Source organism: Leptodactylus fuscus, chromosome 3, assembly GCF_031893055.1.
Source record: "Leptodactylus fuscus isolate aLepFus1 chromosome 3, aLepFus1.hap2, whole genome shotgun sequence".
NCBI lineage: Eukaryota > Metazoa > Chordata > Amphibia > Anura > Leptodactylidae > Leptodactylus > Leptodactylus fuscus.
Window position 1 is genome coordinate 129,552,094 of NC_134267.1, and position 14,994 is coordinate 129,567,087.

The 14,994-nt window shown below is 40.0% G+C and overlaps 1 protein-coding gene across 12 annotated transcripts in view; it reads right to left on the reverse strand.

Annotated features, from left to right (window-relative positions):
- Positions 1-14,994, reverse strand: part of RIMS1 (regulating synaptic membrane exocytosis 1) — a 340,018-nt gene that overhangs the window by 178,785 nt on the left and 146,239 nt on the right. For all 12 annotated transcript variants that reach the window (XM_075268331.1, XM_075268330.1, XM_075268333.1 and 9 more), the window contains 3 exons: positions 10,739-10,862; positions 8,183-8,229; positions 6,770-6,882 (listed from right to left, as the gene is read on the reverse strand). In XM_075268331.1, coding sequence (XP_075124432.1) covers positions 6,770-6,882; positions 8,183-8,229; positions 10,739-10,862 — 284 coding nt within the window. The remainder of the gene's footprint in view (positions 1-6,769; positions 6,883-8,182; positions 8,230-10,738; positions 10,863-14,994) is intronic.

Genomic DNA, 14,994 nt, shown 5'->3' on the forward strand with positions numbered 1-14,994 from the left:
GGATTCCAAATGACGGCGCATTGAAGTGGTGGACAGGTTGCTCTTCTCAGAGCCCCTAATCAATTTCGAGAGGCAAATTGTGCAGACAACACTATATCTGTCCTCGGCGCATTCCTTGAAAAAACTCCACACCTTCGAGAAACGTGCCCTCGAGGTGGGAGTTTTTCGGGGCTGGGTACGAACTGGAACATCTTGGGAGATTCCGGGTGTGGCCTGGCTTCGCCTAAGCTGCTGACCTCTGCCTCTGCCTCTAGCTACCCTTTTTGGTGCTGCACTTGCCTCAACATCCACACTACTTTCCCCGCTTGACATCCCCCCTGTCCAGGTCGGGTCAGTGTCCTCATCATCCACCACTTCCTCTTCCAACTCCTGTCTCATCTCCTCCTTCCGCACAATGCGCCGGTCAACTGGATGCCCTGACGGCAACTGCGTCACATCATCGTCGATGAGGGTGGGTTGCTGGTCATCCACCACCAAATCGAACGGAGATGGAGGAGACTCTAGTGTTTGAGCATCTGGACACAGATGCTCCTCTGTTAGGTTCGTGGAATCGTGACGTGGAGAGGCAGGTTGAGGGACAATGAAAGGAGCGGAGAACAGCTCTGGGGAGCAGGGACATTTGGGGTTATTGTTCTGTGAAGCTTGGGAATTTTGGGAGGAAGGACAAGACTGTTGGGTAATAGGAGGAGAGGAGGCAGAGTCTGACTGGCTGCTGGACAATGTGCTGTAAGCGTTCTCTGACAGCCATTGCAAGACCTGTTCCTGGTTCTCGGGCCTACTAAGGTTTGTACCCTGCAGTTTAGTTAATGTGGCAAGCAACCCTGGCACTGTGGAGTGGCGCAATGCTTGCTGCCCCACAGGAGTAGGCACGGGACGCCCTGTGGCTTCACTGCTACCTTGCTCCCCAGAACCATTCCCCCGACCTCGCCCACGGCCTCGTCCACGTCCCTTTCCGGGAGCCTTGCGCATTTTGAATTCCCAGTTAGAAATTGGCACTATATACCAGTAGTAAAAATTGTGGGTGCACGTAACCCCAATATATTCTTTGAATTCCCAGTCAGAAACTGGCACTGTATACCAGTAGTAAAAATTGTGGGTGCACGTAACCCCAATATATTCTTTGAATTCCCAGTCAGACAATGGCACTATATACCAGTAGCAAGAAATGAGGGTATTTATAACCCCAATATATTCTTTGAATTCCCAGTCAGACAATGGCACTGTATACCAGTAGTAAAAATTGTGGGTGCACGTAACCCCAATATATTCTTTGAATTCCCAGTCAGACAATGGCACTGTATACCAGTAGTAAAAATTGTGGGTGCACGTAACCCCAATATATTCTTTGAATTCCCAGTCAGACAATGGCACTATATATCAGTAGTAAAAATTGTGGGTGCACGTAACCCCAATATATTCTTTGAATTCCCAGTCAGAAACTGGCACTGTATACCAGTAGTAAAAATTGTGGGTGCACGTAACCCCAATATATTCTTTGAATTCCCAGTCAGACAATGGCACTATATACCAGTAGCAAGAAATGAGGGTATTTATAACCCCAATATATTCTTTGAATTCCCAGTCAGACAATGGCACTGTATACCAGTAGTAAAAATTGTGGGTGCACGTAACCCCAATATATTCTTTGAATTCCCAGTCAGAAACTGGCACTATATGGCAGTAGCAAGAAATGAGGGTATTTATAACCCCAATATATTCTTTGAATTCCCAGTCAGACAATGGCACTGTATACCAGTAGTAAAAATTGTGGGTGCACGTAACCCCAATATATTCTTTGAATTACCAGTCAGAAACTGGCACTATATGGCAGTAGCAAGAAATGAGGGTATTTATAACCCCAATATATTCTTTGAATTCCCAGTCAGAAACTGGCACTGTATACCAGTAGTAAAAATTGTGGGTGCACGTAACCCCAATATATTCTTTGAATTCCCAGTCAGACAATGGCACTATATACCAGTAGCAAGAAATGAGGGTATTTATAACCCCAATATATTCTTTGAATTCCCAGTCAGACAATGGCACTGTATACCAGTAGTAAAAATTGTGGGTGCACGTAACCCCAATATATTCTTTGAATTCCCAGTCAGACAATGGCACTGTATACCAGTAGTAAAAATTGTGGGTGCACGTAACCCCAATATATTCTTTGAATTCCCAGTCAGACAATGGCACTATATACCAGTAGCAAGAAATGAGGGTATTTATAACCCCAATATATTCTTTGAATTCCCAGTCAGACAATGGCACTGTATACCAGTAGTAAAAATTGTGGGTGCACGTAACCCCAATATATTCTTTGAATTCCCAGTCAGACAATGGCACTGTATACCAGTAGTAAAAATTGTGGGTGCACGTAACCCCAATATATTCTTTGAATTCCCAGTCAGACAATGGCACTATATATCAGTAGTAAAAATTGTGGGTGCACGTAACCCCAATATATTCTTTGAATTCCCAGTCAGAAACTGGCACTGTATACCAGTAGTAAAAATTGTGGGTGCACGTAACCCCAATATATTCTTTGAATTCCCAGTCAGACAATGGCACTATATACCAGTAGCAAGAAATGAGGGTATTTATAACCCCAATATATTCTTTGAATTCCCAGTCAGACAATGGCACTGTATACCAGTAGTAAAAATTGTGGGTGCACGTAACCCCAATATATTCTTTGAATTCCCAGTCAGACAATGGCACTGTATACCAGTAGTAAAAATTGTGGGTGCACGTAACCCCAATATATTCTTTGAATTACCAGTCAGAAACTGGCACTATATGGCAGTAGCAAGAAATGAGGGAATTTGTAACCCCAATATATTCTTTGAATTCCCAGTCAGAAACTGGCACTGTATACCAGTAGTAAAAATTGTGGGTGCACGTAACCCCAATATATTCTTTGAATTCCCAGTCAGACAATGGCACTATATACCAGTAGCAAGAAATGAGGGTATTTATAACCCCAATATATTCTTTGAATTCCCAGTCAGACAATGGCACTGTATACCAGTAGTAAAAATTGTGGGTGCACGTAACCCCAATATATTCTTTGAATTACCAGTCAGAAACTGGCACTATATGGCAGTAGCAAGAAATGAGGGTATTTGTAACCCCAATATATTCTTTGAATTCCCAGTCAGAAACTGGCACTGTATACCAGTAGTAAAAATTGTGGGTGCACGTAACCCCAATATATTCTTTGAATTCCCAGTCAGACAATGGCACTATATACCAGTAGCAAGAAATGAGGGTATTTATAACCCCAATATATTCTTTGAATTCCCAGTCAGACAATGGCACTGTATACCAGTAGTAAAAATTGTGGGTGCACGTAACCCCAATATATTCTTTGAATTCCCAGTCAGACAATGGCACTGTATACCAGTAGTAAAAATTGTGGGTGCACGTAACCCCAATATATTCTTTGAATTCCCAGTCAGACAATGGCACTATATATCAGTAGTAAAAATTGTGGGTGCACGTAACCCCAATATATTCTTTGAATTCCCAGTCAGAAACTGGCACTATATGGCAGTAGCAAGAAATGAGGGTATTTATAACCCCAATATATTCTTTGAATTCCCAGTCAGACAATGGCACTGTATACCAGTAGTAAAAATTGTGGGTGCACGTAACCCCAACATATTCTTTGAATTACCAGTCAGAAACTGGCACTATATGGCAGTAGCAAGAAATGAGGGTATTTGTAACCCCAATATATTCTTTGAATTCCCAGTCAGAAACTGGCACTGTATACCAGTAGTAAAAATTGTGGGTGCACGTAACCCCAATATATTCTTTGAATTACCAGTCAGAAACTGGCACTATATGGCAGTAGCAAGAAATGAGGGTATTTGTAACCCCAATATATTCTTTGAATTCCCAGTCAGAAACTGGCACTGTATACCAGTAGTAAAAATTGTGGGTGCACGTAACCCCAATATATTCTTTGAATTCCCAGTCAGACAATGGCACTATATACCAGTAGCAAGAAATGAGGGTATTTATAACCCCAATATATTCTTTGAATTCCCAGTCAGACAATGGCACTGTATACCAGTAGTAAAAATTGTGGGTGCACGTAACCCCAATATATTCTTTGAATTCCCAGTCAGACAATGGCACTGTATACCAGTAGTAAAAATTGTGGGTGCACGTAACCCCAATATATTCTTTGAATTCCCAGTCAGACAATGGCACTATATACCAGTAGCAAAAATTGTGGGTCTATATAGCCCCAATTCTATTGCTAGGGGACTTGCAGGGTATTTCTGAGGTGAAGGTGGGGGGGCACACCGTTGGAACGGTGATTTGGGGTGTATATATGGGGTATACGGGAATACACTGTCAGTGTGTTCCATTCAGGATCCTGGGAAAGCTGGGTTGCGGCGATTGAGCCCGTCAGTGCCACGTTACACTGACAAGCTTCTCCCTGGAATTGAAGTTATATGTAAGCCCAATATATTCTTTGAATTCCCAGTGAGACAATGGCACTATATGGCAGTAGCAAAAATAGTGGGTGTATATAGCCCCAATTCTATTGCTAGGGGACTTGCAGGGTATTTCTGGGGTGAAGGTGGGGGGGCACACCGTTGGAACGGGTATCGGGGGTATATATCGGGTATACGGGAATACACTGACAGTGTATTCCATTCAGGATCCTGGGAAAGCTGGGTTGCGGCGATTGAGCCCGTCAGTGCCACGTTACACTGACAAGCTTCTCCCTGGAATTTAGCTCTTACAAGAGCTGTTGGTTGTCTTCTCCTTCCTATCCTAGCCTGTCCCTGCCTACCCAGAATCTAAGCCCTAGCTAGCTGGACGGAAACCTCCGTCCTCGGTGAATTGCAAGCTCAGAATGACGCGAAGCTGGGCGGCGCTGTTCTTTTAAATTAGAGGTCACATGTTTTCGGCAGCCAATGGGTTTTGCCTACTTTTTTCAACGTCACCGGTGTCGTAGTTCCTGTCCCACCTACCCTGCGCTGTTATTGGAGCAAAAAAGGCGCCAGGGAAGGTGGGAGGGGAATCGAGTAATGGCGCACTTTACCACGCGGTGTTCGATTCGATTCGAACATGCCGAACAGCCTAATATCCGATCGAACATGAGTTCGATAGAACACTGTTCGCTCATCTCTAGTGGTGACCTATTGAATACAAATTTACTTCATGGCGCTAATAAAAGCTTTATAGAAATAAATTATATAGCAATTTATTAAGGAAAAGTATTTCCAGGATATTTTGGGCCATGCATTTTTTACATTTTTTTTTACAAATTTAACCACTACATATGGTCACTATTTATGCTGCATTAAATTGATTGGGATATGATTTTTCAATCCAGTGCATATATCTATCTATTATCCAGAATTATTATCCAGAATTTCATACATCTTCTGATGTGATAATAAGGTGTGGCACTGTATATATCACTTAACACAGTTCACACTAGCCATGTACTGGATGCGTCTTTTATGCGGTTATATGACTATTTTGGCAAACAGGGTTTTTTGAGGATTGAACATGATAGTCCAGCAGGTCCTCAATATTCCTTGATAACATCTAAATACATATTGTGTACATCATTTATCTTTAGAGAATCTGCCATATGGCTCCGCCCCTTTTTAATGCAGAATGGAATCGTTCCGTACTAACTGTTCCCTTACTTTGGTGGATTTATACTTACCTTTTATCCATCTTATTCATTAGCACTTCTTATGCTTTTGCTATGATCAGTGATGGTTGTTTTACCAGCACCAATCTTGTGTTTGTAGGCTCCATCATACCTAAACAAATACACCCCTATGACGCTCCCTGATGAAAACAAGGGGCGCGACCAATGATGTTGCACAACGTCAGATGGAGACGGGTCGGGGAGGAGCTACCACACATGTAGTGCGCGGAGACGGCGGGGTGGCATTACACAGAGTACCGTGCCCTATCATCCAGGGCACGGGAAGTGCAGTTGTTACTGCAAATTTATCTTTTCTTGGGCAGAACCTTCTTATCCTACTCCTGATGAGCTTCTAATTCATTAGCGAAACGCGTTGGTGACCTTCATATTTATTTATGGAGCACAGAATTATTGTATTCAGGGTTTCCCTGCATCAGTTAGCAAATATCTATATATGAGAAAGTACTGCTGCCCCGTCTCATTCATTCCTTCCTGAAAGTTATCAACTCAGGCAGAACTAACTTTAAGAATGACCTAGGCTCCCCTTTCTTTTCAACTAGAAGAGATTGTCATTAAAATGGGAAATGTGATTGAATAATCTGCTGGGGCTTCTACTACGGGCTCTTGAACTTTTACAACCACAACAATCACTCCCTTAGTATTGGTTGGACTCTTTATATTTATTGTGTTTTAAAGTATTTATTAAAAAGTTATATTTTAGAAATTACTCCCTCAGTGATAATTATGGATAATTTGTAGCAAAATTAGGCATTTAGAAGTTAGGGGCACCCCATCAAGACAACATGTGGGTAGGCAGAGTGTATAGTATAAAGCACCAGGGCGAGGGTCTATGACTGCTTTAGAGATCATGCAGAACAGTTTGGTTGCATCATCCAACTTTCGCAAAGATAGTGTGAACCTAAGATCCTCCACAAAATACACAGTGATATCATACAATATAGGGGGCAGCTTGGTTTGTTTATTTTTATGTTCGCAAGATGGTGGCGCGTTATTTGGATGTACAACCATTTGATTGTATGACTATGGGGTCTAATAAAAAGAATTTAAAAAATTACTTACAGACAGCTGTCCTGGCAAGACCTGAGGTGCATCTTTAAGAGCTCCAGGACTAGTTGGAGATATAACAGATATTGAAGGCCTATCCATCTTCTGAGATTCAAATGAACTAGAACCTTAAACAGTGTAAAAAATTAATGATCGGCACAAAAAACAGGATTACAGAGTCACTAAAAAAGATAAATCACTGGAAAATGGAATACTGGGGATTCAGTGGTGTATTTCACATTAAACACACATTACATACACATTTAAATACTCAGTAAGAAGGTAAACTTGAAAAAAGGACCTCAGTACAAGAGAATGTATAAACTAGTGTGATGAAAGACGCCCACCTGTGCATATATCCTTACTGAATTATACTTTTCATATATATATATCATTAATGAATATATTTTTATGCTTTCGTCATCAGTATAATAGGTTGGTATGTGTCTACAGTACAGGAGTGAGAATATCAACTTCCTGCAATCAAAAAGTCCAGATAGCTTACAAGCCAGGTTTTAAATTTAATGCTACTTTGTGTGTTTTCTATGAACCCAATACCTTTTTGAAGTGTGTTTTCGTCTGACTGTTAAAGAGACAAGTGCAAATGTGAAAGGGGTCTCTGCTGAACACAAAGTGGTGGCAGCATGTGTTTGGGGTGCATGGACTGTGTTGGGGTCTGATTTATGCTCAATTTGCAACCTGAATAAAGGTTGATTCTACCCATGTCACATGCTAAGACGGTCCATATATGACAACTTGGTATAATAACGTGACTGGATTTTGTTTTACTACTGCAACAGAAAATATAATCTGACATGTGTCTACCATCCCTGAATGTGCTTGCTCCTGCTACAATTTTGTACTGTACGTCCACATGTTGCAGCCTTGATCCAGATCCGTCTGAAATTGAAAATCTGTTCCACACATGTGACTGTTGAAGTTTCTCCTGTATAGTACATATCCTTCAACAGATCTGTGTGAACACTATTATTGAAAATAAAGCTTAGGCTAGATTCACAACTGCATTCAAGTTCCCATTTGGGAGGTCTGCTTGGGGACCCCCCGAACAGAAACCTAATCCGCACAAAAAAGCGGTTACCTTAGGAAACCCACCGACCCCATAGACTATAATGGGATCCAATGGTTTCCGCACAAAAAAGGGAATGGAGGAATGGAAAACTGCAAAATTGCACACGCAAAATTATGCGTGTTATACGCCCGTAACGACCCATTGAAATGAATGGGATCTGTTTTTAGCGCGCACATTCTGACACATGTATATGTGCCAGAATGCGCACCCGTAAACTCCGTGTGAACTGTCCCTAAGTGGTTGCCTCCCAAAGATCTGCAACTTATCCTCATCCTGTGGATAGGGGATACATTTTCATTGTGGGCAACCCCCTTTAAAATAAAATAAAAGGCACTTACTAGATTCTAATGGAGGATGGGAGCTTTCTGGGATCCTTGGAATGTCACTGGAAATAAATATTAGTGAAAAAGGAAGAAAATATTACTATCATTTAAGATCATTTATCTTTTACATTTCTGAGAAGACCTCAGTGATATGGAATTTTAAGAAACACTTTACAATCTTTTTGGGGTTGTATTTGTACGGAATCTGATAATAAATACCCGCCATAGGCCTCAACATGAAATCAGAAGCAAACAGATATACAGTAAGGCTCTGTACGCCTCTATTAAATATATGTACAATCTGGATCCATATTACAACTGTATATTTGATAAGGCTATGGCTAAACTTAAATTGACACGGGCTACAAAAAATATAAAAACATAAAAGACAGACAGTAGAAAAAGACCATGTGGTGTATATAGTCTATTCTTATATTATTTCCATTAGGATATACTTGTGTTGCTTATAGGTATGCCTAAATGTATTTACTGTAGTAACAGGCTTATTCTTAAATATATTTATTTTCATTTTTATTTTATTTTTTTAATTAAGACTTTTTTTTATGCCACTTTCATTCCTTCCATTTCTAATATAAGCCATGATGCTATGAAAGACATTTATCTGTCAGATCTTAATGGTCACTTATGGACTCATGTGGCTATTTCTGTCATTTCAGAGAGCAACAATCGCAACATTCATTGTAAGGGAGCGTTCACACTACTGTCGGTGTCCGACAGCTAGTGTCCGCTGCTAATGTCCGTTCAAAATCTTGTGGGGACACTAGCTGTCTCCGTGACATTTTTCATTCATTTAAACGGCGATCGGGTGCGTTCTTTTACAGTCCGTGCCTGTCCTTAAATATCTGTTCCCAAAGATGTCCAACTTTTCAAAAACCTATATGTCGGGTTTTGCTGTCCGCTTGAAAAGTCGGACATCTTTGGGAACGGACAGTTAAGGACAGACACGGACTGTAAAAGAACGCACCCGATCTCCATTTAAATCTATGCAAAATGTCACAGATACAGCTAGTGTCCGCTGCTAATGTCCGCACAAGATTTTGAACGGACATTAGCAGCGGACACTAGCTGTCGAACACCAACGGTAGTGTGAACACCCCCCTAGTCTTACAACAAAAAATAAGTAGATATCTCTATCTATCTATCTATCTATCTATCTATCTATCTATCTATCTATCTATCTATCATCTATCTACCTACAGAGGTAGTTGAGAAACTGAAAGCTTGGACAAGAAAGACAAATGAATGTTAATGTGGATAAATGAAAAGTTATGCACCTAGATCATGGAAATACTGGGTAAAACTACAATTTAAAGATAATTTTTTACAGTTAGGGTGCATTCACACTGAGTAAACGCTAGCTTATTCTGAACGTAAAACACGTTCAGAATAAGCGGCGTCTAAAGCAGCTCCATTCATTTCTATGGGAGTGGGGATACGAGCGCTCCCCATAGAAATGAATGGGCTGCTTCTTTCACTCCGTGCAGTCCCATTGAAGTGAATGGGGAGTGCCGGCGTATACGGCAAGCTCTGCTCATGCCGGAGCGTACACGCCGGCACTCCCCATTCACTTCAATGGGACTGCACGGAGTGAAAGAAGCAGCCCATTCATTTCTATGGGGAGCGCTCGTATCCCCGCTCCCATAGAAATGAATGGAGCTGCTTTAGACGCCGCTTATTCTGAACGTGTTTTACGTTCAGAATAAGCTAGCGTTTACTCAGTGTGAATGCACCCTAAGGTTGATTTTAACAACCAGTGCTAGGCAGCAGCTGCCAAGGCTAGACAAAATCAGGGGATACATCAAGGAAGAAATAGGTGCTTTGGATAGATTAGACCACATGTAAAATACTGTGCACAATTTTGGCATCTGTATATAGGAATGATATAGCTAAACTAGAAAGGGTGCAGAAGAGGACAACCAAATTGTTAATTATGAGGATGTGAAAACTAGAGTACAAAGACAGGTTATCAAATTTGGAGTTGTTCAGTTTTAGAAAAAACTCGAGTGACCTTATTACCACATACAAACATGTGAACAGGAAGTACAGAGAACTCTCACTTTATCCTGTGGCCGGTAGCCATGACAAGGGGGACTCCTCTACACCAGCGAAAAAAGGTTATATTATAGTAATGGCTTCTTTACATTAGGTACAGTAAGACTATTGAGCTCATTGCCACGGGATATTTTAATAAAGGTATAGGATTCTGAATGTTGATCAGAAGATGAATTATTTCTGCCGTATTGCCTTCCTCTAGATCAGGGGTAGGGAACGTACGGCTCTCCAGCTGTTGCAAAACTACAACTCCCAGCATGCATACTGGCTCTGCTGTTCTGGGAACTCCCATGGAAGTGAATGGAGCATGCTGGGAGTTGTAGTTTCACAGCAGCTGGAGAGCCAAAGGTTCCCTACCCCTGCTCTAGATCACCATGGTAGGATTTTAGGTTGGAGTTGAAGGACTTGTGTCTTTATTCAGCTTTATCAACTATGTTAATATCTATTTATGTATCCCTACATCCATCCATCTACAGAAATACATAAACAGTAACATACCCAATGGGTCGTGACACAATGATCTCCACTTGTGGTTCTGACTTTGATTGTAAAATTATGTTGTAAACATCTTCGTTTGTTGCTCCTGGCAAAGGCTTCCCATTCCACTCTAGAACCTCATCACCTTCAATGTAGAACAAACATCTTTAAAATGACTTCAGCAGGAGAACAATAATTCAATAATAACTCAACCCTGAATGAGAATATTTAGAATATGATGCAAAACAATCAATCACAAACAAGGTCCTACTTGCCTGAAAGATTAAAATTTGTGTATATGATACTGTATTTGCCTCTAGTAGGGGAAATGCCATCCAAGCACAACATGCAATGGAGTATGCCATGAATTTTTTAACATTAAAGATTTTTATTAAGTTTTCATAGTAAAAGTATCATAGTTGGAACCAAAAATAGCATATATCAAGAACAAAGTTGGGGAGAAGGAAAAAGGATGCAGGGGAGGGGAGACAACACTTGGGAGAACTGATATTGGGTCTGCCATGATTTTTTGATCTGCAGGTCTCTATATAAAATTAAAGGCACCTGAGGATAGTATGGAACCATGAAATCACATGGGAACTGCATTATGGGTACGGTAATTGCGAACAACGTACACACATATGAATACTGCATTTGGAATCAATGGCCCATATTTCCTAATAGCTTGACAACATAAACTTAGTCTGAAAATGTGCCATATATATCACAGTGGCTGATGCTGGATGATAAATAAAGCATATCTTTACACTGTCTTTAGCTGACTAAGCTAAGATAGCTTAAGATAGAATTTTACAAAAAATCTAGACCAATGTGCAACACTTTTGTTTAGTTTGTTTTATATCTGTATTAATTTCACTTTATTTTCTGTAGTCTAACTTAAGTAAGAAAAGTTATCTTATTTATCTAAGAAAATGGTCTTCTTCCATGATACCACATTAAAAGAAAATATTAGGGCAATGTAGAATATAACAGTTATCTAAAACGCTACAAGGCAAACTTATACTAGGTTCACACTATGTTGCTCTGGTCCATTGGTTGAAAGACAGACAACTAAAATAGAAGTAACACACAGATTCCTACAGACCCCATTGACTATTGGTGGTCAGTTGTTTTAAAACTGAAACCGCTGTTTTTCAGAGACCCTGGCATAGGTGTGAACATAGAGCTGAACAACAAAGAATAATCCAGCACTCAGGATCCGAGAAAGATGTGGATTAAAATGTCGCTTTTATTCGTATACTTTCATTAAAAGTAATGTGCAGGGATAGGATATTTCCTACGCGTTTCGAGGCCCAACTGGCCTCTTACTCCTGCCATGAGTAAGAGGACAGTTGAGCCTCGAAACGCGTAGGCAATATCCTACCCCTGCACATTACTTTGCACATTAATGGAAGTATACGAATAAAAGTGAAGTTTTAATCCACATCTTTCTCAGATCCTGAGTGCTGGATTATTCCTTGTTGTTCAGCTCTTGCTATCGGTCCAGCCGCGGGATACCCTCTTTCCTGTGCACTCATTTCCAAGGATCTGTTCGGCTACACGGTTATTGTTTCAAGACAGCAGCGTCTGACGAGTAACTGTGAAAACTTTTTGACTTTATTTTTTCTTTTACTATCAGTCAGGAGCTGTAAGCAATCTTGTATTTTTTCATATAGATGTGAACATAGCCTTACTAATCCACGAAACTACAAAAACATCAAGGGAATAGTAGCAAATGTATAGAAAAGTGTATCAAGCTTGTCCAAGAATCAGAAAAATACCAGATGCTAAATTTGCCCATATTAGATTAAAATTTTTCAGAGTTATGTATACTTTGTGATGGGTGGGTGAAATATACTGTATATCATCTCTTGCTGCTTTTAGTCCAGCCATTACATGACATTTCTTATTAAGGAATAGATCTTTGGGTATCCAAGTCAGGAAGCTTTTCAATGTTATGTGGCGTTCTGTGTTGCTCTAGTATTAGTTCCCCTATTTGAAGTTTTTGTAAGTTGTCTGATATTGAAATAGAGGTTATACAATTGTTTCTTTTTTAGTGAGATGCTCTGGTTGGATCTAGGTTTACTTATTCAGTCTGAAATTTAGACAGACATTCTAAAAATACACCAAATTTATCAGATGTGGCTGGCACTGAAAGTTATTTCTGGTGCATTGTTAACAGGTTTAATGTAAGTCTGTATCACCTATTAGGTGAGAATACTCTCATATAAACATGCTGGACATACCAATCTAAAACCACAGGCATCAGGATACCTTCCTCTGGGTATGCATTATCAATATACTGGCTTTTGCAACGATAAAATGGATGAATAGTATCCCATTTACTGCACAGAGGTCAATTTGGCTTACATTCAGCAGTATATGGCAGGATGGGGATCAATATAAGCTATCCATCCCAGTTTTCTGGTAAACATATGCCACATTTATGATTTTTATTGACCAAACTATCTGCAACACGCTGATGCCTACAGTCCAAACCTAGCAGTTTTATAAAAGTAAATTATTTATTTACAATAAATTGTCTACTTGTTGTACATTTTTCCCTTTCCCTACAGTGTAAGGTATAAGACCTTAAAGTACAATAATGCCCAAATGTTTTAGGCAGGTGTGGAAAAATGCCGTAAAGTAAAAATTGTTTCAAAGATGGAAGTGTTAATATTTTATTTTTGTCAAATAACAAAATTAAGTGAATGAACAAAACAGAAAATGAAATCACATCAATATTTTGTGTGACCACCCTGTGCCTTCAAGACTTCATCAATTCTTCTAGGTAAATTTACACACAGTTTTTGAAGGAACTCGGCAGGGAGATTGTTCCAAATGGCTTGGAGAACTAACAACAGATTTTCTGTGGATGTGAACTTGCTCAAATCCTTCTCTCTTTCTCAAAGAGACTTAATAGTGTTGAGATCAGGGCTTTGTGAGAGCCTTATCATCACTACCAGAACTCCTTGTTCTTCTTTAAATTGAAGATATTTCTTAGCCTGTTAGTGACGAAGCCTGGTAGGCCTTAATAATTAAGCCAAAATTTTGGAATTTGGCACGTGGATCTTTATCAAAGAACAATTCTACAAGGCTAAGGCCTCATGCAGTGAATTGCTGCCAAAAAAACACAGCAGACCGCAGCAGAAACGGATTGCGGTTTTATATGCAGCATTTTTCTCAGAAAGTCCACAGAGGTTTCCTGCTTCTATTATACTTATGTGAAAGACGGCAACATTTCTGTAGGTATAATTGATATGTTGTGAATTAAAAAACGCAACAGTTTTTGAAATCACGGCATTTCCATTGAGGATTTTTTTTCTGCAATGTGTGAATTGGATTAGCCAAATTAGTCGGGCTTGCAAGGTTCCAAGTGATTAGGGAAGTCCTAAATTGGAGTAAATTGTTAAGGATGGACAACAGAGTGGAAAAAAAAGAAGATGCTGTTTTTTACCATAACCACTACAATTTATGAATTATGTTGAGCATAAGCCCAATAATTAAGCAAATCAACTTGGTTATTTTGTTGCAAGTGTCTGCAGCTGATAGATTTAACACCAAAACAACTATCCTAAAGGAAATCACAGAAACCCTATTCACGTTCTAATACCAGGGACTGGTTTATGACATTGGCTTTTGGGTTGTTGTCCTGTTGCAGAATCAATTTGGAGCCAGATACATACCTGAAGGTACAAACTTTCTTTTACTGCCAAATCTGAAGAAGTCTGAAGAAACAGGCAACATTGAGGGCCATAAATGCAGTGATTGGTGAAGGAAACTTACCTTAAAAATTGGAAGATATCCAGCAGTGCCATCAGTTCAGAAAAGGCAGAAACAAGTGGGAAAGTGGCCAGAAGTTGTTTTCATAGAACAATTGGAGTAAAAAAACATACCTTATACGTGGAAATAAGGGCAAGTGACTCAACTATGAAGATAGGCACTGGGGTGCAGAAAAATGGCAGTCGAGCTCTGGACTGATGAATTAAAATTTGAGATCTGGGCTAGAAAACGACACAATCATAAGTGAATGCAGTCAGCAGTGAAGCCTGGTGGGAGTTCCTTGCAAGTTTGGGGCTGTGTGTCAACGAATGAATGTGGGACTTCATCAGTATGAATTGTGTCCTCAATGCTGAAAAATATCAGATGCCCATCATAAAATACCAAGTGTGTGCTGGAGCTATTTGGACAGCAAAGGGTGGTCACAGTTATATTGATTCGATTTAGATTTATTTCATGTTCTTACATGAATTTTGTTAACTGAGAAAAATAAACTA